Here is a 25883-nt window from a genome sequence, read left to right as displayed (position 1 = left end):
AGCACTGTTCCCTTGCAGAAAAAGGTCCTGGACTCGAGTCCCATCCAGGGGTATTTCTGTGCAGACTTTGAGCATTCATGGGTTCTCTCCAGATACTCTGGCATTTTCCCACACAGTCCAAAAACATGGCTGTTAGGTTAATTGGTATCTCTAAATTTTTCTTGGAATACATGTTTTGTTTTGTTTTGTTTTTTTTGTCATGTGTGTTTCTGTGTTGGTTTGAGATGGACTTTCAAGCTATCCAGGATTTACCCTTCCTCTCACATTAATGGATAAATGGTGTGTGTATGTATTCAGTCGCCCATGTCTTTGCACATCTAGAAATTGAAAATTTTGCCTGTTCGAAACAGCTCAAAGTCAATCAGAATAAGCTCAGAGTCAATCAGAATAGTCTGTCAACATCACATTTCAAATTGGGTTTCCACAATAATATGGTTTAACTTAAACCATTTCATTGTATCTCTGGCTGATACAATGGAGGTTGCAAGTCTCCTGCAGTCTCCAACTGTTTTCCCAGAATGTATATAACTTGACAAAATGCAAGACATTTCAAGGGTTGAGATACTTTTCCAAGGCACAGGTCATGCTGAGTGACCGTTGCAGATTTAAAGTCAAAGTAGACATGCACACACCTATTTGGAATGCTATGACATTAAGCTTGAATTTGATTTTAACTAATTTATTTACTTGAAAGAGGACAGAACAGCTTAATAAAACACATGTCAATTTATGAAATAAAAGTTTATGAAATAGTGTTTTTAATCTGTAGTCCTATGGCCATGAAGTTAATATATTAGTAATGTTTTTATATTGTCCAAACAAAAATGCATGCTGTTGTTAAACTTCCATTTCCTGCAACCTTAGCTGTCGTTTTTCACTTTTTAAATTTGGTCAAATATAAACTACCTGAAAAACGCATCTAACTTATTTTAAAACGGTGGAAAATTTTCTACCATACTCATTCAGGTTTTTCATTTAGATATAAGTTACATTAGAGTTTGAGGTTATTTCAGTTTAATCAAATCGAGATTATTTTATGGGAGCCTTAATGAACTAATTAACTTCTCGTAGATTGATTTTACTTTGTCTACTTTTAAAGTTCTTCAATTATAAATATGATTTAACATTTCTGTCAGGCTCTCAAGGCCACCGTTGTGGGTGCGGCCTTTTTTGGAGTGTACAAATATAGTTCTGCCTTCAATCCCACCCTTTCTTCCATGGTTGTATGCAATTGGCTGTGGTGCTATCATTCTTAATTTTTATTGGTTCTGCGTTCTGTCAGTCTGAGAAGCCCCGCCTTCTCACGCTTTCTGAAACCAGCGGTTCATCCGTGCGTGAAGAGCTGAGGATTACCTCGTCAGGGGGTTGCAGACCTGCTTTCTATTAATTTAGCAGGGTTTTCTTCCCCCCCCCCCATGTCATTAGCCGTCTTATAAATTAACTTACCTTAAAAGTTTTGCGTTCTTTTCTTCAGTGTTTCGGACAGCTTTTAATAATAGAGGTGTGGTGCTACGGTGTGAACGGTGAGCTCGCAGCAGGCTTTTGTGTCACCTGGCCGTAGCAGCTGACTCCGTGTCTTGCTGAGATCGGAGTTGCCAAAGGAAAACTAGCGGTTGCTAGTTAGCAGCATAGCAGGTCAGCCACTTAGCACCGCCAGCTAGCCTTACTGCCACACTAAGTCCCACCCTCACCGTGTGCGTAAACGTCGGGCTGCAGCGGTGAAGACAACTATAATATTTTTGCTTCCTCTGAACTTGGCTAGCATCCTTGTATACCTGGCTGGCAGGAGAGATTAGCCCCTTCAAAGGTTAGCGTAGTTAGGTGGCGCTAACGGAAATTGGCCGTTTTTACGTTCGGAGAGTGTTCTTTTTTCTCTATGAAGGAATACTGATAAAGGGGCTGGCTCAAAAAGAAGAGGCGAAATAAAGAGCGAGAACAAGGAAGACTGAGGAGGAGGTGACTGGCTTGTTTAGCCGGGGAGACACATTTGTGAACGTAAGTGACTCATGCATACCTGGTGTCGTGAAAGTGGCTTGTTAAACGGCTTACATGACCTGTCCAACACAACTTGCAGCGCTTGCATGGTAACGTTTATCCTGCCTGCCGCTGTTCTGGTGGCTTAGCACCCACAGCCAGTGCGCCATACTATAACGTAAGCTAAAGGGGGTGGGGGGGTCGTCTCTCTAGCTAGCATGACAGCTTAGCACTGATGAGCTTTAAGTCGAAACAGCACTTCAGTCTTTCAGTCTTAGCTTCTTTGCACTTTATACAGGCATCACGTTTTAACCAACGCTTACCAGCCAGTTTGGTTAAGTTGTTTGTTTAGCTCTAAATCAGCTGTTTGCCAGTAGTATTAGCTTAGCTAGATGTGCTAGCTGCTCTGAGCCGACCACCCACCCAAGTTGACAGCTCAGTCTCAGACGATGCAAAAGCACTTGGATTTGTGTGAACCCAACCAGTTTTACTGAATTTGTGTCCATCCCTAAGCAAACTCATTATCTGCCGCCTGCAGCTGTGAGAACTCTGTGTTCTTCAGCTCAGCTTTAGATAAAGTCGCCACTTAGTTGTAGCAGTGTCACACAAGGCTGGTAAACTCTGTTGCATTCAAAAGGCTGCGCGATGCTTTCTCCTTTTGGCTGTCAAACTTTAGCCCGAGTGCATCCCTTTTTTTTCTTCTTTTTTTTTGTCATGCTAGGCTGTCATCACTTAGTGAGCCTTAACAGGCATGCATTGTATTGAAATTACAAGTCACATCTGCTTCAATCAACAATCAGGCTGTTATAGACCACACCACGTGCCAGTCCTCCACACATAAAAATTATTTTGCCAACACCATTAGGGTTGTCACTATTATTCTCTATTAATTGAAAGGAGCAGCAATTTTATCTAGTGTTTTCCAAAAGGCAGCATTGTGGTTCCCAATACACCACAAAGTAAGATGGTAATTTAAAAAAAAAAGAGATGCTTCTGGTTAGGACTGAACAATATTAGAAAAACGTGTAGCTGCTATATTATGAAACATTATGATATGCTGTTACAGTTTATCCATATTTTCTTACCCCTGCTTTTTCTCTTTACTTTCCATTATAATAACTTAACCATTTTCTGTGAGACTCTGGGAGGTGGATGTGCTGTTGCAGCGAAAGGCTAACAGAGATTTAGCTTGTAAAACGAGTTCAAAACTTAAATGTTTATTTGTGGGAACAAAACTATTTTTTGGTGGGGGTGTTTTCTTATCCAAAAACAACCATATTACCACAGTGAAGTTGAGTTGCTACACAGACAGTGGAGACTGCTTTTAGGATTTTGCATCATGCTGTGAATTGAGCAACGGCGTTGATGACAGATTGTACCGCCTCGTGTGTTTTCAGGTCTTGTAGTTTCTTTGAAAAATCCAGTTCGACTAGCATTGAGGTGATAAGGAAGACAGCTGCAGCATGACAGTCGCCAACTTCAATGTGGCTGCAGACATTGTTTAGAAAAGGAATGAACTTTTTCTAAATATAAAAGAAATGCATTCTCTTTCCTTCTTAATGAAAAAAGGGTGCTTTTGCATTTTAAAAACCATTCCTAAGTTTTACATCAGTTTTGGCAGAAGTTGCCCGCAGTGTGGTTTCTTCAAACTCATTGTTTACATATGGGTTGAACAGATAAGTTTCTTCTGGTTAGGCCTTTTTTGACAAGTTTGAAATATTTTTGATTGTATCTTATATACCACCTTTGTTCAGGACATCCTTATTTTTTCAACTTTAAACCTATGCCATTGACATATTGTGTACTTTCGCGAACACAGCGTTGTAAGAAACAGTTATAATTTTGTCAAAGTTTAAAACCTGAAAATGGTTTAATAAATTGTACACAGACTGATGCCAAGAAATTATCCTAGGCAGCAGTGCTTAAAATCCAACGTTCATGTCTTTTTGTTTCATCTTGTTTTAGATATCTAGGAGCTACCAACAAGCCAAACACAGCCATGAGTATTGAGATACCGGTGGGGTTGACAGAACTGCTACAGGGCTACACCGTGGAGGTGCTGCGACAAAGGCCAACAGACCTGGTTGATTTTGCTGTACAGTACTTCACCCGTTTGCGGGACTCCAGAAATCAGGATGGATCCGGTAAACCGGGGAAAGGAGTGGTGTTTGATGGGGAGCCCATGCAGACAGAGTCCAACGGCGAGGATGATGAAGACGACGACTCCGACTTTGAACGTGAGTTGATGCTGTCGCTTTGTTAGACGGGTTTGTTTGAGGAAAATCAGATGTAATATTTTGGGTTTCCATGAGGAGATGAATTGAGAATGTGTTGCCTGAAGCAGTGTCTGAATCTCTCTTTTTGAGAGATGGGTTACTTTAATATTAATGCCCATCATATTTTTATAGAAAATATTTTTCTGGCTGACTTTTTGGGACTGTAGTCCTTACTTGTCACTCTTCTAATTGACATGTTCTTCATCCTTTTTGTCTTTGTGGTCATCAGACTTGCACATTCTGTTCATGTTTTGAAGTTTCAGGGTCTTTAGATGTTTATTTTCTAAGAATTTGTGAAAGGGGGGGGGGAAAGCTTGACTACATAAGCACTCGAGGTAAAATTCTGCAGTAAATTCCTGTGGTTTTGTGAGTGCTTTTAACTTTTTAGACTTTTGTCATGTTTTTTTTTTTTTTTTTAAACAAGTCGGTTTGTTGTGTCTTTTCAGACCTGCGTTCAAGCCTCCTTTTTAACACTGCTCAAAGATTGATTCCTTACATCAATGCAGCTCTATTGTGATCCTCCTCCTACTATGTTTTCAGAAAAGGAAGAACTGCACATCATGTGGTCTTTAGGTTGCGTGTTTGCACATCTGAAGGCTGGATTAATGGGACCCTGAAGTTCCCACACTGCACACAGCCTCATCTCTGGTGCATCACTCCCCTGTGTTTGAGACACTGGCACAGGATGTAAGCCATTCCATAGCCCAGCTCTCTTCAGAGCAGTATGGCCCAGATCTAATCGCCTTCCCATGCTGTAAATTGGACTTTACAGTTCATGTAGGTGCTTGAATCTATTTGGGGAACCTCTGCAATTCGGAGGTGTGCAGTGGAAACAAAGTGAAGCAATTTATCTGCAAGTTAATGGTTAATGTTGTCTAAATGGTGCAAGTGTGATTGTGGCTGCAGAGTTTGTTTTTTTTGTTGTTGTTTCTTTTACCAAATCAACATTGGATGCAGTGAATTGGAGCGAATGTTGGATTTTTATGGCTGTTTGAAAATGAAGATTTATTATCCAAGTCTGTCAGCGCACAAAAGAAATTCAGCTCTGGCTGCTGTCGTCTTTCTACAAAGTTTTGATTTATAATGCTCTATTTCTGCACTAGGCTATTTACAATAGATGTTAAAGCACAACTAACAGGGTAATAAAAGTAAGATGTGAGGGCATGATGTGATGTTTGACAGATTGGACTGTCAGGCATTGTAAATGATGACGTTCAGAGAGAACGGGTTCTGGGACACCCATTTCGGCCTCTTTAGTTGTAAACTCTTAGTTTCATCGTGTTTTTATGAGTTAACCATCGTCTCTTATGTAAATGTTATTTCAGGTAAAAGCAGCATTGGCAGATGCTGCAGTCTGGTACAAACAAGATAGATTATGTATTCTGTTTATTCTCACACAGTTTGGCTGCTGTCTAACAGCTGTAACCTTAACCGAGAGAAGAGTGAGTGTGTATTCACACATGCGCATCTTCGGTTTCTTCTTGCCTTTGAGTTAATAAGTGAACATGTGTGTGCTTGTTAAAGCACATTGTTGTATTCTGACTTTTTCACACCAGTTCAGATTCCATTCTACTGACGTCACAACGCTCTTGTACCTCTGTGTGCCCTGAATAAACCTCAGCAGTACTCATACAGCTCATCCAATAAACCTAGAGTAGATGCAGTCATGCTTCAGGAGGAAGCTTTACACTAAATGCTTGAGGTTACACACTTGACTTCCATGGCATTAAGTTATCCAAGCAGGCCTCAGTGTGTGTGCTGCTCCCAGAGGATTCTGGCTCTGTGGAGGCACACAGGACTGTATATTGAAAGAAATCATGTGCTGTTTGAAAGACCACTGGATTAGCCAATGGATGTGAAGATTACAGATCTGCTGAAAACAAATCTTTAAACATAAATATGTGCATTATTAGCTACACTACTTCTTCTTTTAATATTTCAGTGTTGTCTGTATTTAGTATGTGGAAAGTATTAATAAACTACAAATTGTATATCTTTTTGAAACCAAAACTAAAGCTCATCAGTTCTAATTGGATTGTTTTTTGCTGTTCTACTGTTATGCACGGGCTGGTTACTGGTAAGAATTGCTTTTTTAAAAAAAATTAAACTACTATGAGATACTGGGCCCAAACATGCAGTAAAAAAATTTAAAAATCTGTTGAAAAAGACTATTTACATTAAAAGCCTACTTAGTTAAGTGGTTTAGAGGTAAACATAGGTAGTAGAAATTAACATGCACATTTAATTAGGGTCAAACTGTAAGTATTACATTTAAAAACCTGTACTTTCATAAGCATTTTTTTACCTCATCAGTTGCCACTTAAACTAAATGATTACATCTTTTTTAAAGTGATTAAACTCCTTAGTACTGCAGAACTATAGCATTTAAGCTAATCGCACTCTGCAGCACTCAGTGACACTGCTCTAAGGATCATTGCATTGATGAGTATCATCACCTTTCTGTTTTAAGTGCATCTCAACAGCTTCATAGTGCATTACCCATCATAAAGAATAAAATGTGTATTTCAAGCCTATTGTGGCTTTCCTAACCTATTCTGGTTTGAGGTTCCTGAAAGCACGACTGAGATGCTCTCGTTTAGAGGAGGAGCGACATCGCTCCCCTTTTAAAGCATGTCAGATGTATCTAGTGTTTGTCTCTCAAAGGCTTTCTGTAAGTAGGCCAATCACACTTTTGGGTGTTGACACTTTGTTTAAGAAAGACATAGTTGTTGCGAAATGTTTCAGGCAACTCGGAATCAATTTGCTCTCTGAAAGGTTGTTTGGTTTGAGCTGTGACTATGTGTATGATACTTTTTATGTTTCGCATTCCAAAATTTTGCCAGTTTTTTTTTTTTTTTTTTTCGTAGGCCGCTTACAGTTTTGATGATTCATCACTGTGCTCGTAACCTTTAGATTGCACCGCAGGAAACTGGTGTGTGTGTGTGTGTGTGAGAGAGAGCACTGGCTTAATGCTTTATCTGTAAATGAAATAGATGGGGTTAGTACACTGTGCTCTTGAAAGCATGAAATCATCTTTTTGCATAGATTCTCTTTAGCTCTTGCAGCTTAAAGCTACTGCAGGATCAGTATATAAGCCTAAGCTGAGCTAAAAGGAGGTTTTGTTTTCAGTACAAACTATCAGACTGTCATTATATGCATCACTGTTGTTGTTGTGGAAAGTAGCCTCATAAGTTACCTGTTCAGTGACTTGTCAGAAATCCAAATTCTACCAAGATGAACCAATGAATTTTGCTTTTACAGTATTGCATTGTCTTAATTTTGGCACAAAATTGCCTGAAAAACCTGCCATCTCTTTATTCCATTAATTTATTCCATTGCTTGTGTATTAACTTATTTTAAATAAAATAATCTCCATTTTTTATTTATGGTGTGCTTGAGCTGCAGGGTTATTTTGTGTGTTTTAATTTTCTCTATTATTCCAGGCTTTGTTTTATTACTCTTCCTTAATTAAGCTCCCTTAAAAAAAACGTACAGGCAGGCAAACATTAGCTTGCATGTAATTTGACTTGTAATATATTTTAATACAGTTCTAATTCATTATGTGTGACTGGAACTGACAGAAAAAGATGCAGGACAGGATCATCATTAATTATTGACTAGCGTGCTATGCTAGCACACTTAGCTGACACACTGATGCAGGTTTTAGTTGCCGAGATGCTAAATGTCACAGAGTGGTTTGGACATCTTGATCTTAACAACAGAAGAAGAGTCAGTAAAAACATGTTACTTGCAACCAATGTCATTATTTGTATTACTTTTGCAATATTACAGTTTTATGTTGTCTTTATACAATGGCGCCCTAATGTCTGCCTTACTTAATATATTTGCAGATTGTATTTTACATCTCTGCTGGCATATGTCTGGCTGGACACTAAAGGCTTATTTCAAGAGTAAATGTGTTTGGCTTACAACAGAGTTATAAATATCATCTTTCCTGAAGAAGGCATACTTGGGAGCACCAGAGCACAGGCACCATGTTTCCATCTTCCTAATATGTTAAACCTTTTTCTTAGAGCTGGTCTGCGTAGTATCAGTTTAGCAGTGCATATGTGTCTAGACAAACTCTGAATGAAGGGACACCTTTGTGACTGAAAAGACTGCGGCTATTTATAATGAGATAGATGGGGGTGGGGGGCCAGGGCGTCCCAGTGATGATATTAGAAATGAATTAGATGTGTTTTTATGTGAAAGACGACTGGAATGAAGCAGTGGCTGTTTGGAGAAAAAAATATGTCAATGAGTATTCAGAGAGGCTCTCTGTCAATTAGGAAAACATCTGTGTTGTTTGCAGAACATGACAAAGACATGCAGATGGATCAGCTACCTGGATAATGAATACCTTTTGTGTTAAAAGAGCTGGGGGAGTTTCAGATCACTGCGAAATGTTAACCAACATGATAATGGGGGTTTTATCTTTCACACTGTCAGTTAGTATATTTTGCTGTCCGTCTGTATTATTTTTTTTTTTAAATGCCTCTCAGGTATGTGGTGATTATGCATAAACACTGGTATTTTGAAAGCAGAAGATACATAACATCCCTAGAAGCCAGCCAAGTGTTTCCTTTTCATCCCAACAGCCCTCTTCCATCAGTATGCAAAACTCCACAGATGGTTGGTGTTTATTTTTGACAGCAGACCTTCTCTTACTGGTAAACACTTAAGTAAATAGGCAGATGAGCGCGGATCTGTGAATACAACCCAGACCAAATATTGAACATAAGCGGTTAAAAAAAAAATAAGAGGATGATTTGTCTTTACTTTATTTTAGATTTTTATACGCTGTATTATTCACAGCTCACTCTGGTCCAAAGTAGTGCAGAAATCCATTAACTGGGAATAATGGTGAAATTGTGACAAATGCAACATGGCTGTTTCTATTAATAACAGTATCTCTTCTCTTTCAATCATTCCAATCCTACTGAAAGCCTTTATTTAATTTATTTGAGGAAATAAATGTTCACCAAGGACACCTACATGCTATTGGCTTCTTAAAATCCTCATACCAATTACAGTATTTCATGGTGCAAATATAAAACGAACTCTTTAGTGCATTGAAGCAGCTGAGCTCCATTCTTCACACATGCGCTGGAATCCTTAGGTTTTGATGAGTGGCATGTATGAAAATAACTCCAGACAGCGATGCCCCACAACAGCTGACGTATAGTCAATCTGCACAACCTACCAAACCTAAAGTTCAAGCCTATATTTAAAGAAACTGCCACAGTTATCGTCAGACTTTAAAACTATGCACCGTTTCATTGACGTCAAGCGCTGACTAGCACTTTGTCCTTAACTAATGACAGCCTTTTTTCCTGGTACATTTGTGATCTTTGACTCTTTAGGTGTCTTTAGTTATTAAAGAAAGTCATAAAATTACTTTAGATGTAGCTGAAAATGTTTTGTTTTTGTTTTTCTTTCTTCATCATAATGTCCCGATTTGCTTTTAGCCCCGTTCTGTTTTGTTGATTACCCAATTGTGTTACTTTGACATTATTGGAAAAATTGAAGAGCTTCATTGTTTGTTCTTATGGAATGCCTCTGCATACGCACAGTAGAGATTAAAAACTCAGAGGTAACATCTGTGAGCTTAAAAGGGACCATTACTTTATACATTTGGGAATCTACATGTGTTTGTATTCATGCATGTGCCTGGTTTCAGTCTAATGCTATGCAACAGGTGACCTGATTAGTATGCAGCACTGTGTGTGTCCAATGGGTTTGTAGCCTGTTGTTAAATCTTATGCTGCCTAGCTTAGAGACCAGGCCCACTGGCAGACTGACAGCACTAAGTGGGGAAGCCCTAGGACAGATTAAACTGCTTATACTGACTTTTTGTTTCTCCTTTTCTTTTTGGAAAAGAGTCACATCTGTCTTTTATACCAAGAATTATCATAGCCATTATATATGTATTTTCCTTGATCAACTAGAATTTGCAGGCTACGTTGGAACAGTTTGATTCCGTCAGCTCCAGTCTGACCCTGTGAAAAGAGAGAAGAAATAAATGCAACTCTTTGAGTCAACGGTTTAACCTTAAAGTATAGCATCTACTACATATTTAATTTATAATTTGCCACAGCTGCTAATTCCTTCATTATTTAACAGAGTAGCGATGGGAGGGAAATGCTGGTTATTTTGACCTTCACATTTCAGTGTTGCCCGTTTCCTACCCGACTGAATAGTTTGGGTTTGCAGAGAGACGGAGCCGTGATTAAACTATCAGCAAGTTGCTAATATTCAAACAGGCGACATTAACTTATGCCAGCCACCTTGTTTAATACTTTTATAGGGACAAGTTAACTGACCTGTTTAAATTTTATTAAATGGTGTTGTTAAAATGCGTCACCAAGTCTGTAGAGCTAACTAGACATTAACCACTAACGAGCTGTCACAGTTTGAATAAGCGCTTGCCTTTTTTTTTTTTTTTTTCTTCCTGTCTGGTTGTCTTGAATCCAAAATGGCCCCAAACACATTTGTCTTTGTCTTTTTACAGTAAAGGTTGTCAGAATGACTCATTTCCTGCCATGTCTGTGATGCTACTGGAGTTCTGAACTTGTCAGCAACAGCTCAATATTTTTGACTTGTCAGCCAATTCAGTATGCTCTCATACTGGAGGTGGTTTTGGCTTGTCTTTATTCAGAATGTAAGTAAATCTTAAGCAGCTCCTAAAGTTATCTGCTATAAGATCAGCAAACTTAAAGCCTCGATCAATTCAAAGTACCTCTGGGACTTTTTTTCATTATTTTAATCTATGTAAGTATCATATGTTGGTGTTTTTATTGTCGTGATGGTGGGCCACAAGGAAATGATTACTTTAAGTATGTTGTTTCTCAATTAAGTCCTTTTCTTCTGTTCACTGTTTAAATGCACCATTTCTCTTCTCCCATAAACACAGCTGCAACTTTTTCCTTGCGGTCAGGAGTTCATTAAAGCCGACGGAGCTTCCTGTGCAAAGGGCAAAATTTCAACAATGCCTAAATAAAGGGAAGGAGCTAAATAAGATAATTACAAGCAAATAAAACGCAATGCACACAATCATAAATCAACCATGAGAAAAAGGAATGAATCAAATATAGAAGCACGTGAGCTTGTGGTACGTGATGCATATTATTTACTGATAAAGATCATTTGAACTTTGTTACTTCCTCATCTTGTTCTTGGGCATCTTTGGTGGAGTTATAAAAAAATGAGGAAACTGTAGGACGTGACAGGCCTTTAGGAGGGAGTCTGCACTGTGCTTCATTGCTCCTTGGAGTGGGCAGGCTTCCTCTTTTCCCAACAAAACAATATCCCTTCTGAATTGTAAACAATGCAATATTTCTTACTACGCTGAAACAGTTGAGCGTAGTAACTTAATTCATTACTTGGTGGCCATCAATCACCCCACTGTTGGGCCCACAAGACTGTTGTTTGGTTTTATGGTAATCACAAACTCAAGAGCTGCACAAAAATCTAATGTTTTTTCCAAATTAAATTCAGCTTCACCTCTATTCAAGCTCTGAAACTGACCTCCGCCTGACAACCGCTCCACTACGTCAACAACCAATCAAATAGGCTAGTTGGGAATATTAATTTCATTTAGTAGTGCACTTTTTACATTAGCTGAATTGATATCATATTGTCAAATAAATGTACTTTGCCTGCTCTCATTGAACTAACGGTGAGCAGAATATGATCCCAACAATTCTGTGTAATTTCAAATACTTCTAATTCTGAAAATAGGTTGTCAATCCATATAGGCTTCGTAATCCACCACTTACTTTTTATTTATTTTATATTTTGGTTAAAAAAAACATCTTCTAGGTGATGAATTATCAGTGATCAAGTTTGATTATTCTAAATATTTTAGACTTTGAACCAGAGGTACAAAAGCTTTTTGGATTTTTCAGAGGTGAAATAATTTAGCACTGACATGAAGCTGTGCAGCAGAGCAATTGATAGTTTTGTCTGTTCTTATTTCAGAATAAGTTTCAAACAAAGATATGATGAAGAATGACTGCCATTTAAAATGTTGATTATTCTGTGGACTCATTTTCACTTATGTATTCACCTCCAAAAAAGCCATCTCTAAATAAAAGTGTACAATTATCTTCTTTTTTTAACATAGCTAAATAAAATATAAAGGTTTAGATTTTTAAGTATGAAATTAAACATCTTCCAGCTTTACAAAAATAAACTGAATGGAATTTACATAATGTGGACATTGATGAGATTACACTGGGAATAAACAAAAATCTGTTCAGTCATGACTGAATGAAATAAAAATGCTGTTTACATGAGAGGGTTTTTCCACATTTCTTTCCATCTGTAACCCCTCCAGCCCAATCCTTCTTATCTTTACAAACCTTGGAACAACGGGCTTCATTTGTTGTTCCATCTTGCACCCAAATCTTTTCGTTCGGCACCTTTTCTGCTCAGGCTGAGGACCTGCACTGTAAAACAGCTGTGAGTGTTTGAAAATGGCACAAACATCAATATGACGAGGTATAAGGCAGGCGAGCTCTGTTACTGAACATGGTTGTGTTTGAATATTCTTTGATTGCTTAACCTAAACCTGAACATATTTAAGCAAAGGTTTGCAGAAAATAATGTGAACATGGCAGTCTCCTATGTAGAAAAAAAAATGTTTTAGTGTCTGAATAGTTGTGTGCATGTAAACATACCTACTGAGAGAGATAGCATTTAAAAGATGAGGGAAAGAGCCAGAGCAAATAGCAGCATTGCGTTAGTTCTGTCCAAACTAGCATGCTAGAAAGCAATAAAGAATAAAAGAATAAGAATAAAACAATGAAACGTGTTCGACAGTATGTGTAATTATAAAGCAGGTACTAAAGAAACATTACTAGCTTAAAAATGCGTAGACATATTATCCTAACAGATTTTGCTCAAAGAGAATTCATGATCATACACTCAAACTAATCTTTGCTCCCCGGTGCTCATAGAGAAAAATCCAGAACCCCTGAGGTTGGGTGTCATTGTGTTTGCATAAAGAAGCTGATTTTTATTTGACAAGCCAAATCTTTTCAATCTCATTAAATGCTCGACGTCTTATAAGCTAGATAGAATGCAGAGCAAAATCAGGCAGTGGATTTAGAATACTTTAACCTTATATCGATCAGTTCGTTTTTAATTAAAATTGACTGCTCCGTCATCAGAGAGGCTTTTACAGTTGATGAACTGACTGCAAGCAGTTGTTTGTGTTTTCCACGGAGTGTCAGATAAGCTTGAATTCACTCGAGGTTTAGGGTTATTCAGTGACATAGCATTCATTCTTATCTTCAGCCTCGTGCTCAGGCAGAAAAGCCTCAAAAATGGGTCACACAAACACATGTAGTTTGTCCTCCATTGTTGTTGAGTTGTTTGTCTATTTCTTAATACTCCCATAAGCCATGTGTGACATTTTCTCTCAAGGCCTGTGCATTCCTGGGTGTTGAGTTTAATTAATAAAAAATAAAAAAAATCCATCACTCTCTTGTCCTGTTGGCCTTCAACCCACCTATGTCACATTTGTCCCCTGGTACTTGCTTTGCATGTGTCTGTCTCGGTGCAAAGCCCCAATCTCATTAGACCAGATGGCTTAGAGGGAAGATGTTATTAGGCCGATTTAGCTGAATGCCTTCAGCAGGGTAAGAAAGATTTGACAAAAAGAGGAGAGAAGACAAGAAAACATGAATGAGAAGAAGAAACTGAATGAATATGGAAGCTAGACGTGCAGTTAACCAGATATTGCCAGATTTGTGTAAACTGTAAACATTTTTTTTTCAGAGAGCAGTTAAATACTCAACACATGTTAAAATGTTTGACAACTAGCTGTTCTTAAGCTATTTAGGCCAATTATGTTGAAACACTAGAACTATATGTATTTTGTATTTTGTTCAGCAGATACAAACCTTGAGCTGAGTAATAAACTTTCTTCATGTGGTAACAGAAGTTTACTGACATGACGGATAAATGGTTTCCTGCTGAATTGGTTATTAGACCAGTCAAATGGATGGTGATAGGCCTATTTACAGGAACAATCTTGGTAGTATGATTTAGTCTGACAGGTTTCCAAGTAAACTTCAAGAGAACTCTAGTTGGCCCAGCTTATATAGAGTTAAAAATTGATTTTTTTAATGGTATTCTGACTGAAGTTGTGTTTTCCAGAAATTACTAGGAAAACGCATAATGAGAATGATGGCAAGGACTTTTCATTCTTTATACATGACTAATGTCACAATGAATCTTGGACTGAAAGTCTATGGCAGACTGGGCGTAGTAAGTAGATAGAGTCTACCTGACTGTTTAACATAAAATTGGCATATAGAATGTGAACGTATCATACGGCTTTGAGAAATTGTTGCATAACTTTGCGATTGGGATATTAAACATACTGATGCTACAATGGGGATGTTATGCAGCTCTGGTGCCCTATGTAGCCTTTTGATTGACTTTTTAACAAAGCTGAAAGATGATCAGTACAAATTAATTGTTTGTTTCATTTACTCCTTTTTTGTGGAAATTAAAAATGGAATTGTAAATATAAACTTGTAGTAAGAAAATGCTTTTATGGATTGAGCAGCACAGTTGAATATGTGGGTTGTGCGCTCATGAAAAACGTAGCCAAATCCTCTCCCAATGCCAAACGGCTCATTCTGCTACCGTCTCCTCATCGGTGTCTTTCATTGGTTTGGGGGATTGAAGAATTACTGGGAATGGAAAACCCATGCACAACCCCGACACCCTGGCACCTGCTCTTCATGCTGGCCACCAGCTTGGTCGCACACTGCTGTGGGATGGCATCCAATTTTCTCAACCAGCATGTTGCGAGTCAGTCAGCAGGGTTATGTTGGAAACTCTGGCATGAAGAGCCCCCCCAAGTTGATCCGAAAAAAAAAAAAAAAGATCGGGCAAACTTAAATATCCTTGCCTTTTGGTTTCAAGTGGTTCTCATTGGGATTTGCCTTCGCTGATGGCTTTGTAGATGTGTGAATCAACACAGTCAAGGTCACTGTAGTGTCAACTGTCCTTGAAACCAGTTTCAGCCCATTGCTGCTGGTAGTTGCTGTGATAGGCAGCGGCCTCACCTTCTGATGGTTCAGATAACGAGTGAAAAGGGTTCTTTGAACCACTAGTGGCCTCCAAACATTCCCCTTCTGTAAATTTCAGTATTGTCACAGATTTTCTCACAGTGCTGCAGTTTTGGTTTATATTTGTTTTTCAGTTTGTTTGTTTTTTTTGTTTTTTTGTTTTTTTTCCATATTGGCTTTCTTTTTCTTTTTCTTTTCCCTGATCCAATACAATTGTCAGTTGTTTCCCATGTCGTATACCCAAATCATTTTGCATATTCCTTTTCTCAAAGTACCAGTCCATAGTCAAGATGCTAGCCCTTTACCAGGATAGCTCAGTATGGGAAACTGTTTCACTTCCTGTTTGTTTTTGCCTCCCTGTAATAAAAAGATAGATGTTGGGTCTTTTCATGTAAAAATTTCCAGGTTTGATTTGCTTGCCTTTGCCTTAATGATTCGTCTCCAATGCACAAACTTTCTTAGACGGAGTATAGCTTCAGTCTTTCTTCATGAAAAAGATTTATTTTGCAAGCTATTGAATGCTGGAGCTGAAAACTGCCACGAAAGAAAAACCTGGAACATCATGCAGTCATGAATCCTGTAGATCTGCAGATTTGTGTCTCAGTCTTCAGATGACGGATAGGAGTCAACTGGTTCTACTAGTTTTTAATTGTGCACGTTTTCACTGATAATGTTGAGGATTTTGGCAGATGGCCTGAACAAACTTTAGACTGGTCTAAATGATTTTAGTTGATAGTGTCATTTTATTTAAACTGTTACTCATGTGGTTTTTGGGGGCTTAACCAGTCATCAGCAACCAAGGCGTCTTTAAACTTGCAGAAATAAAATGCGAGGCACATATTTAGATCTTTTTTTTTTTATCTTCAAAGGTAAAGTCATGCACAGAAAGCTCTGCACTCTGCATGTTTCTCAGGAGCAGAACGAGTTCAAATTACACCATGCATCAGCTTTGACGTCAATATATTAAGCAGTCATCATCAGCAACCAGTGCCTACCGGTTCCTCCACACATTAGTTACTTCTGGGAATCTTTCTGGCCAGCGACTTCTGAATGAAGGAAACAAAAACCAAAAAAAACGGCGTATTTCCCCCTGAGTAAATAAGGCTGGGAAACTAGATTTGAAACAAACCACAGTTTAGATGCTGCCTTTGTTATAAGTCATGGCTGGCACCAGGGAGGGGCAATTATCTAAGCATTTGTTAGTATCATGGACCTTTTTTAGAAACAATTCTCATAATAATAATAATTTATAGTGACAATCCTACGCCATGATGGCTGGAAACCAAATTTTTTCATTAACCCTTTTATTGTTATAGCAAAACATACCACATTGTATGATAGTAAATGCTTTCAGTCTATTTCTAGAAGAAAAGAACAATTACTACAATATTAGTGCTTTAACATCATTTTTATAAACTTGTATTAAAACTGAGTAAGATGAAGTCTAGTAACCATCTAGACTTTAAGGTTTAGAATATGGAGTTAATTACGGAATGAGAAATGGGTGGTTTGCATTTCAAGGAGTGGGGTTTAGGTGAAGACTACAGGTTGGGCTTTCTTATTTTAATGATATGTGAATTTCTGTCTTTTTCATTATTTTCTGAAAATATAAATGCAGAAAAACACATCCTCCATACTTCTCACCTGGTGAACGTAAAGGGAACGGCAGCATATTATCGGAGTGGGGATTTCCACGAACGATAAATGTCTTCTCATGATGCTCTAAAACGCTTCAACAGAGACTCCTAATGATGGGAATAAATGTTTATGATGCCAAACCCTAATCGGGAGGTAGCTGCTGCACCAAAAAAACATGTAGACGTCAAGTACCATAAAGTTTTATTTTATAGTGACAACAAAAGTGTCCAGTAACCGTAAATGAAAAGTAGGCCGATTGTTGCTTTCCTGTTTGTAGCCAAAAGCTGTTGGCTACAACAGCTTTTTTTTGTTTTTTTTTAAACAGAGTGAAGTTCTTGTCTTTGGAACATGTTTTAGTTTGGTGAGATTTGCAGAAAGGGGAAAGGAATAATTTCCCTCTTTTTTTAAGCAGCAGTTTCTATTTCAGAGCCACATACTGGTGTGTATTAGTAACCAGGATATGACTTAATTTTTCAACTCAACTGACATAATTTACCAGCTGTAATGTTTTTTTTTTCTCCCCCTTCCAGTGTTTCTTTCCACCTTTTTGGTCAGTGGATCCTAATGTTGAACTGAGTACACAATCTATTAGTAATAAATATAGAGTAAGAACAGGGCCTGTCAGGCTCAAAGTGGGTTAAATTACATCACCAAGAGTTGAAGTGCAATGAAAGCAATGCTGCCCAGCTATAAGCAAGCCAGAGTTGCTTCCTTTTAAGGGCCTAAGTTTCAGCGAGTTTGCGATGAGAGGGTCGAAACACTGGGAAAGTAGATTGAGTCACAATGGGACAAGGGGGAAAATTTTAATCGGAATCCGGCATATTGAGTTCTAAGAAGAGAAAAGCTTAGGGTTAGTGGGAAGCTGAAACTTGGAATAAAACAGTAACTTCACATGATGAGCAGTATGAGAATAACAATTAATTCCTGATGAATGAGAAAATGCTTTTGAGTTTCCTTTTTAAAGCTCCTCTACATTGTCACCTCAAACATAAAGTTCAATGTAACCCTTTAACTGACTATTTGTTTGAAAGCTTCTTGACATAATTATCATTGAAGTACTCGTTCTAATAACTAAGTTGGTGTGTTTTTGTTTTGTTTTGTTTTTAGAGGTTAAAAATGTTTGAACGTTTGGGTAAATATTCTAAAACTGGAATAAACTTTTAATCTAAAAACCTCCAAGTCTTTTTATCATATTTGCAAATGTCAGGGCTGTTCAGTTATGGAGAAGAAGTAATTACTATTTTTGTGAATAATACAATCACAATTTTACATAATTGCTAATTGAGTGTGAAAACCTTTTTATGCACTATAAAAAACAAAAGCGAAACTATTATGGAACAGTAATTACTGTTTTGATACAATTTTCTGTAATTGATTGGAGCCAAAATTGAAATGCAGATTTTATTAATTGCCCTGCCCTCTCATTTAATAAATCACAAGCTTTTTTTTTTTTTTTTTTTTTTTAATTATTATTAATTTTTTCTGATATGGTGATTACAACATACATTGTTATCTTTTTGGTATTGTTGGCTGAACAGCTTTGGGAAAACTGATGTTTTCAACAACCTGAGCAGTTCCACTGTTTTGCATTGGGCTCTTTAAACTGTGACAAAAATAAACAAAAGCACATTACTCTATGTTATATATTAACCTTACTCTGGTGATATCTTAGCTGACTCTTGTCTGACTCTCAGACGGCACACGCTAAATTCCTCTAGCAGCAACAAACTTGACTGTAAAACACAATCACATCGACATCCCAGATACTGGATAAGCATTCAGCTCCTCCAGCATGTGCTCAGTCCATGTAGTAAAGCTTCAATTTGCAAGAGGCAATAATTGGCATGTTGTTTGACACTCATAATTTGACTGTGGTATGACGCACTGCAGCCTGAAGACACACGTCAGCAGACCTGATGCCTGCATTGCACTACATATTTTACCTAGAATGGCACAAAAGATGCCATCAGGATGATTATCTGCAGTCTATCTCTTGTATGTGGCCACAAATGCCCATAGAGTCACACAGATTGACAAAAACAGTTTGGGAATGGATAAAAAGATGCCTATCCTTTCTACTGTGTGTGTGTGTGTGTTCAGTTTGAGTGAATTGGTTTTATTTGATGTAATCTGGCTGTAAAAGGCTTGAACTTAAAGTATTGAGAAAGAGGACATAATCTTAAACGCATCATTACCCCACTGGAACAGGACAGACTTTGTTTTTTTTTTTGTTTTTTTGGGGGCGGGGTGGGGTTTATTTTAAGCTAGATTTGACTGTCCCCTCTACAAGGACAGGATGTACTGATTATGAAAAAGTTAAATTGTTTTTCAGAAAAGACGCATTTTATATAACTCCAGAGTGAGGTTTCTAGTTCTTTAATCTACCCATTGTCTTCTAAATTATGTTTATCTTTTTTTCTTTTTTTTTTCCAAAACTAGCACAAACCTTTATTATGGAAAGAAAATAACACATTCAGTTTCTATGCAACACAAATCTGGGAGAAAGTTCCATAAAATGGCAAAGATGCTGAAACACTGACTTCTTTTAACTCGAGGCTAAAAACCCACCTGATAAGATTACAAACTTTTATGTACATTGGCTGGATGATGTAATGTTTACTGCCCTTCCCCATAATTAATGTGTGTTTTTTTATGTTCCAAAGCCCTTTGGCTGCCTTGTTTCTGAAATGTGCTACTCAAATAAACTTGACTTGATCTGTGCAATACACATTTTACATTCTGTCTTCATGTCTATATCAACCTCATGTTGATATGAAAATAAATATTAACCTGAAGCTAAATGTTGCTTATAACCTCAGTAGCACATCAGCCGTGTCAAACAAAGTACACAGATGTTCATTTAGAATCACTAAAATAAACACAGAAGAACCAAAACAAAAGTTTTAGGATTGGTCATTTGAATTTCAGTCCATGGTGGAAAAAGCTGAGCTGCCTCTTACTGTATGTCTCTTCAACAATCCTTTTTGTGCCGTGTGAGAGGAAGTATCACATTGTGGCAGTCACATTCAAATAATGGCGGAAAACAAAAATCCCTCTCCCCCCCCCGTTTAGTTTTTTCCCTGCTCAGACTCCGCACGCATTCATCACTAGGGCAATATTCAAGGGGGAATTGGGGCTTCATTACATGTGTGGGTGTACAAACTGAAACTGAAGCTGATGGGTTCCCTGCGTTTCTAGTTGTCTTCCATTTGCTGTGTTTTGTGAGCCTGCACACGTCTCACGCTGTTTGTGTTTGCTGACCTCACTGTGTGCCCAGATGAAGGATGCAGTTGTTGTTTTTTTCAGGGAGTTAGACTTGTTGGGACATCCAAGGCTGCTTGCACTGGAGGAGAAGTAACACATGGGGGAAAGTTCCTTGAAACGTATCTCTCCCTACTGTTATCATTTGGACCTTGAGGCTGATTTGGGGGTAGGGGAGGTAGGTGAACAGAGGTGGGAGAGTTAGAAGAAGAAATGTGGAGGGGGCAAGTTGCAGTTTAGGACTAAATTAGACATTTGTGACTTTGAAATCTATTAGTTGCAGAAACTCTTGAATTTAGTTGGAAGCAATAAAAAACATCATTACGCTTTTTTCTTTTTTTTAAGTTGAAACCTTCCACATGGAGCCGTAGCTCTCTACTTTAGAACAGGAAGTTTACTCATAAATACTCAGGTCTGGTGGAAAATGATGATGATACCCTTTTTGTGACATACCAAATGCATACGGGCTCAATATTTTGACAGGCTCTGCAATCTATCAATTACATCCAAAGCAATGGTGAGGCAGATTCACAGGCTCGTAAACCGGCCTGCTGCAGAGAAACGAGGTTGAATGGAAAGACTAGACTCTCATTTAAACACTTTGCTATGATGTATCATTATAAACATTTGGAGAAGGGTTTCCATGTGCAGGTGCGCTGCAGTGGTGCTTAACACTGAGATGCTAAAAAGTCAGTGTATGATGTGAAACTACAAATGTTAAGGATTAGTAATTTGATTAAAAGATGCACAAAATCATGTCTCTTTCAAAGTTTTAAATATTTTTTTTTCACTAGCAGAAAAACATTTATTTGTGAACATGAAGTGCTTTTGTCAAACATTAATCCAGTTTGACAAAAACAAAAAATTCAGTTGAATAAATGAATGGCTCCTAAAGGAGGTCGACTCGCTGCCAAATTTCTGTTCCAGAAAAGCTTTTTTAGCCTTTCACTGTTTCTATTCCAGGAAGTAGAATAGTTGTAGGAAAATCGGGGGATAGGGGGGTGATAAGTTACAGCAGGGTGGTAAAAAATTAGAAAAGGTTAAGCTGTTTTTATATATTTTATTATTTTGCTCCCTCAAAGCCAGCCTTTGCTTTCTCAATACACATTAAAATAGTTTTTTTTCCCCAGATTGAATCTCTTTCTTTCCTCTCTCATTCATCTTCACTCACTTTGTCAAAGCAAATTATTAAATGTAATTTTTTTTTTTTTGTCTCAAGTACCGCAGCCACATTCATCCCCTTCATCCACCTATATGAGCTATTGACAGGCAAGGCCAACAGTCTCACAATTAGAAGGACTGAAAGATAAATCAATGGGAAATGCCAAGCAGAGATGATTCAATTGCTCTCTTTTCGTCCCCATGGGTTTTTGTCTCTACTGCCTCAGTTTCAACATTTTTTTTTTTGAGTGTGTTATTACATAAAAGTGACAAGAAAAAGGGGCTTTGTCATTTTTTCCCCATCTTTTCCATATTTTTGGGTTCATGTAATGGCTTAATTCTCATTTCTTATCCCTATGTCCCTATACGTCTCTTTTTTATTTTTTTTTTGTCAGCCATTGTTGTAGATCTCACACTTCTGCCCCTTCTGGTCTAATTGTTTCCCCCTCTGGTTCTTCTTCTGTCATTTCTTTCTTCTTTTCATATTTTTTCACTGCTGTTAATGCTGCCATAACATCCAGTGGGTGTGTATAGGGAGGATGGACAGACCGTGTATGTGTGAAGGAGAGGAAGGGTGATCTTCCACTTATCACAAGCTGGATAGAAAAGGGGGATGGATGGTTACTGGGGGGGCTGGAGAGGGAGGTGAAAGGGACAGCGTTGTTATGGTGATGAGAGATCCTCTTTGTGTTTGGTTGCCAAGGCAACTTCAGTCACACTCTTCATACAACCACCACTACTACCCCATCACACTCCGAACCCCATCAGCCACATGACTGCAGGAAGAGCACTTCACACGTTACACACTCGGACTCCTGCACCCACACAGTCTGTGTGTGTACACACACACACACACACACATCCCTTTGTTTTATGTCCAGCTGCCTGGCAAAATTTAGATATTGTGAATGGAGATGAAAGTTAAATACTATGATGTATATGAGGTGTGGCGTACTTATCCATCATTTACATCAAGTCACCAGACATATTTCCCCCAATGGTGGATCAGCTGAGTGCAGTGGGATGAGTTTTTAGTCAACTTTGAGACTTACTAGGCTATACTTTAGATTTTTAACTGTATTTTTGATTCTGTGACAACAATGAGACAAATAAAGCAGGATGCATGCTAGTGTGCTTATGTACGCTTAGGTATTGGTGTTATTCTATTTAGTGGATGATGAGCTGTTGCTAAACTTTGAAGAAACCGAGCAAGGTGAGCCCACCAACGAGCTAAAGGAGCCTTAGGTTGTCCTGTTAGCAAGACAACCCAATGTACTTCACGTCTTCAGTGTTCAAGAAGCGATCTGGATCATTTGTCATTTAGTGAGCTGCAACAGCCGGAACTCCCATTTTGTCAGTCAACGTATCTGTACACTTTGTTACTTTAACATAACTAATGAGGACAGCAGAGCCAGATTTTGGTTGGTTTTGCCTGTGAGTTGTTAGTGTAGCTGGTCTTAATAAACTGTGGGAATGCGCTCCTCTGTTTTGTTATTGCATATCTTTTGCCTCACAAACACACACACCCCTACCCCACAGCAAAGGGAAGGTCGGGGAATATTAATGAAGTAGAACAGCTGGTTTACATGTGTTAGGCAGTGAACACTGGTTGCACAATATATAGTAAATGTATTGTTAATGGAATGACAACATTCATAATGTCAATATTGCCAAGAACTGTGTAGAGTATAATTAATATAGTATAACTAATTAATATATTTGTTGATGCTTGTTGAAGGAAATGTTGAAGGAAGCTAGAGCTGCCACAATTCAGTTTGGTTTAGATTTTTTTTTGAGTCACAATGTGTGTTGTTTTTAAACTCTTCAGTGTTTACAATAAAAAGTACACAAGTTGATTTAAGCCCTCTGGATAATTTTTGGATATTTATGTTTTTGCCCGTATAAACAGAAATATGTTGACATAAAAAGAAATATCTGAAAATAAAGCAGTAGGACAATAATACTTGACATCACATTACTATTGATGTTAATATTGAAGTGCATGTCACTGCATTCCTTACAATAGAAATATTCTCTGTGTACACGGTGTGCTTATTCATTTATTACACATCTTTACTTGCAGAGCTTTTCTCAGTTCCCAGTGTCACAGTGACAGTGATGAGACGGTCGAGGACTTCCTCACGTTCCTCATCAGACAGAAAGGGCCGGGCCTTGAAGTGTCGGTCTAGAGCTGAGGGTGTGGAGAGTTCAGCCTTCAAGCTCATGTACCTTGAAATAAAAATAATTAACATTTTAATAAATATTCTTTTTCTTACGATCCTGAATTTTTTCCAGGATTGTAAAGATGATGGTGTATAGTGAAAAGAAAGTCCTGATTATATAAACACCTTTTCTGAAGATCTCATTGTACAGGGGACAAAGCAACCAACAATCTTTGGTGAGACTGATGGGATATTTCATGTTACCAACATTATCGGTGACAATTGCAGGCACTTTCTCCATTAATCCCCATTAATTCATTACTTCTGTCAACATTTGTGCTATATTGTTCTCTGTGTAGCTTTCGTGGAGGGGCTTGGTCCCCAGGACATTTGACTCTTCAGAAATGTAATGAGAAGAGACAATCATGTCAGTTGCTCTGAAAGTCCAACCATCACATCATCTTCTTAAAACCCTTTTTTGGTTCTACAACACTTTGCAATCGCAGGTGCTTGCATATAAACACCCCAACTGACGGCCTAGTCAATCAGAGCATTTTTCTGAATTATTATTCAATTGGAAAATATTATATTGCTGTGCATTGAATAGATATTTTACCCACCCTAAAGGGGACGATGACGATGTTCTGGTGAAGTCATTAAAGAGCTACAATGGCACATAGATGGCTTCAACTTTTCAGTAAAAACCATGTTTGTTTTTTTTTGTTTTTGTTTTGTTTTGTTGCACATTTGACTTGTATCATACAGCAAAGCCATTGTGGTGTGGAGATTCTAGGAGAACGTCTCTAGCAGACCTGAACATTTCTGTTATGAGCCATAATCAAACTTAATATTGTATGACTTTCTATTCCCTTTTGACCCTGTGAAAAGACAACAAGGCCTCTGACAGGGCCTCTCTGTTTCAGTGAAACGCCCCGCAATCCTGCACTGCATGACTATCGGTGTCACATGCCTAAACAAGTATCACATGAACAATGCTACCTATAACACATACACCAGCAGCAACAAGATGGAGATGAACATTGGTTGTTCATATCAGACCAGTTTTATGGCAACGTTGCCAGTTTGTTAAAATAGCAACAGGCGATATGGATGGATGTTAAAGCAGGATAATAAATTCTGCCCAGTGTTGAAGCCTAGCACTATGGCAGAATGACTAAAGTAAAGCAGCTGGCTAAGCCTGAATATCTGGTGTGTGTGAGAGAGAGACGGTTAACAGTTTTATGCAAATTGGGTTGAAAACACCCCAGGCTTTCTAATTTTTTTTTCTGTGTATGAAAGCTAATCTAGTTGATATAGCGCTGTTTTTAGAAATTCACAAATTTATATGAATTTTTGTGTTTAATACACTCTCCTGTGGCTTTTTCTTTTTATTGATGGTGGTCTCCTGAGAGTAGTGTGTTGAACTTTGACCTCATTCTCGGATAACTGCAGGACAGTATTGTGTGTGTGTGTGTGTGTGTGAATACCCCCTTAGTCTCCTAACAGCCTAGATCTAATGGACTCTGACACTGAGCTATGAAGAGAGTGAGTGACGCACGGTGTGAGAGTGTGTATTTATGTGCGAGTTATGATGGAAAGATTCTAGTTAGTTCCTTCATGACTCTGCAGTTTTGGTTTGTTTCTGGTTACTTTGCTTAAGGAGGAACCAGCAGGGCATCTGGCTGCTGTTGTGTGTTCAGACAGAACTTAACTCTTGGGATCATGATTCTCTTTAACTGAGGAATCTCTGTACCAAGGGGATTTCTCTGCAATTTGCAGTATCTGGCTAAATGTTACACTTATACTGTAAGTCATACTGCAAATCTAATTGGATAGACTGTAATAGAACACCAAGCATGAAAAGCTTTTGAAAATACATCTCAAATTAATCTTCTGTTTTATTCTTTTAAAGTTGTGAGATATAATCATTTTTTGTACATCGAATTATTAAACCTGTCATGTGTCCTCCTTTTTTTGTTTTTTTGTTTTTTTTTGTTTTGTTATAAATTTCTCTTCTCTGCCAGCCAATTAAATCTCATCTGCTCATAAATATCATCCTCAGGACTTCAGAGTAATCACAGACTTGTGGTACAAGTTACAACAGTGATGTTAATTTTTCTTTTTTCTCTTCTCTGCAGCTCCACCGCCAAGCAGATTCAACAGGAGAGTGTCAGGTAAGGAGTCTGGTTGTCAATTAAATTATGTGTACATGTATGCGTTTGTGTGTATGCATGTGGGTTTGACGTCATGTCCTCAGAGAGGGGAAATCCACTATAGTTATGCCTTTGCGTACATCTTTGCCTCACTGACATTATATTTGGGCT

At 38.1% G+C, this 25883-nt stretch overlaps 1 protein-coding gene across 1 annotated transcript in view; it reads left to right on the top strand.

The window, feature by feature from the left end:
* The first annotated feature begins 1312 nt into the window (after positions 1-1312).
* Positions 1313-25883, top strand: part of prkar2aa (protein kinase, cAMP-dependent, regulatory, type II, alpha A) — a 39640-nt gene continuing 15069 nt past the window's right edge. The window contains exons 1-3 of the mRNA XM_015032395.1: positions 1313-1995; positions 3940-4211; positions 25698-25733. Of these exons, the coding sequence (XP_014887881.1) occupies positions 3974-4211; positions 25698-25733 (274 nt within the window). The 5' untranslated portion in view covers positions 1313-1995; positions 3940-3973. The remainder of the gene's footprint in view (positions 1996-3939; positions 4212-25697; positions 25734-25883) is intronic.

The sequence above is a fragment of the Poecilia latipinna genome, unplaced genomic scaffold (genome assembly GCF_001443285.1).
Source record: "Poecilia latipinna isolate Pla-1442-1.1 unplaced genomic scaffold, P_latipinna-1.0 Scaffold239, whole genome shotgun sequence".
NCBI classification, from domain to species: domain Eukaryota; kingdom Metazoa; phylum Chordata; class Actinopteri; order Cyprinodontiformes; family Poeciliidae; genus Poecilia; species Poecilia latipinna.
The sequence above is the reverse complement of the archived record's forward strand: the minus strand, read 5'-3'. Positions and strand labels throughout refer to the sequence as shown.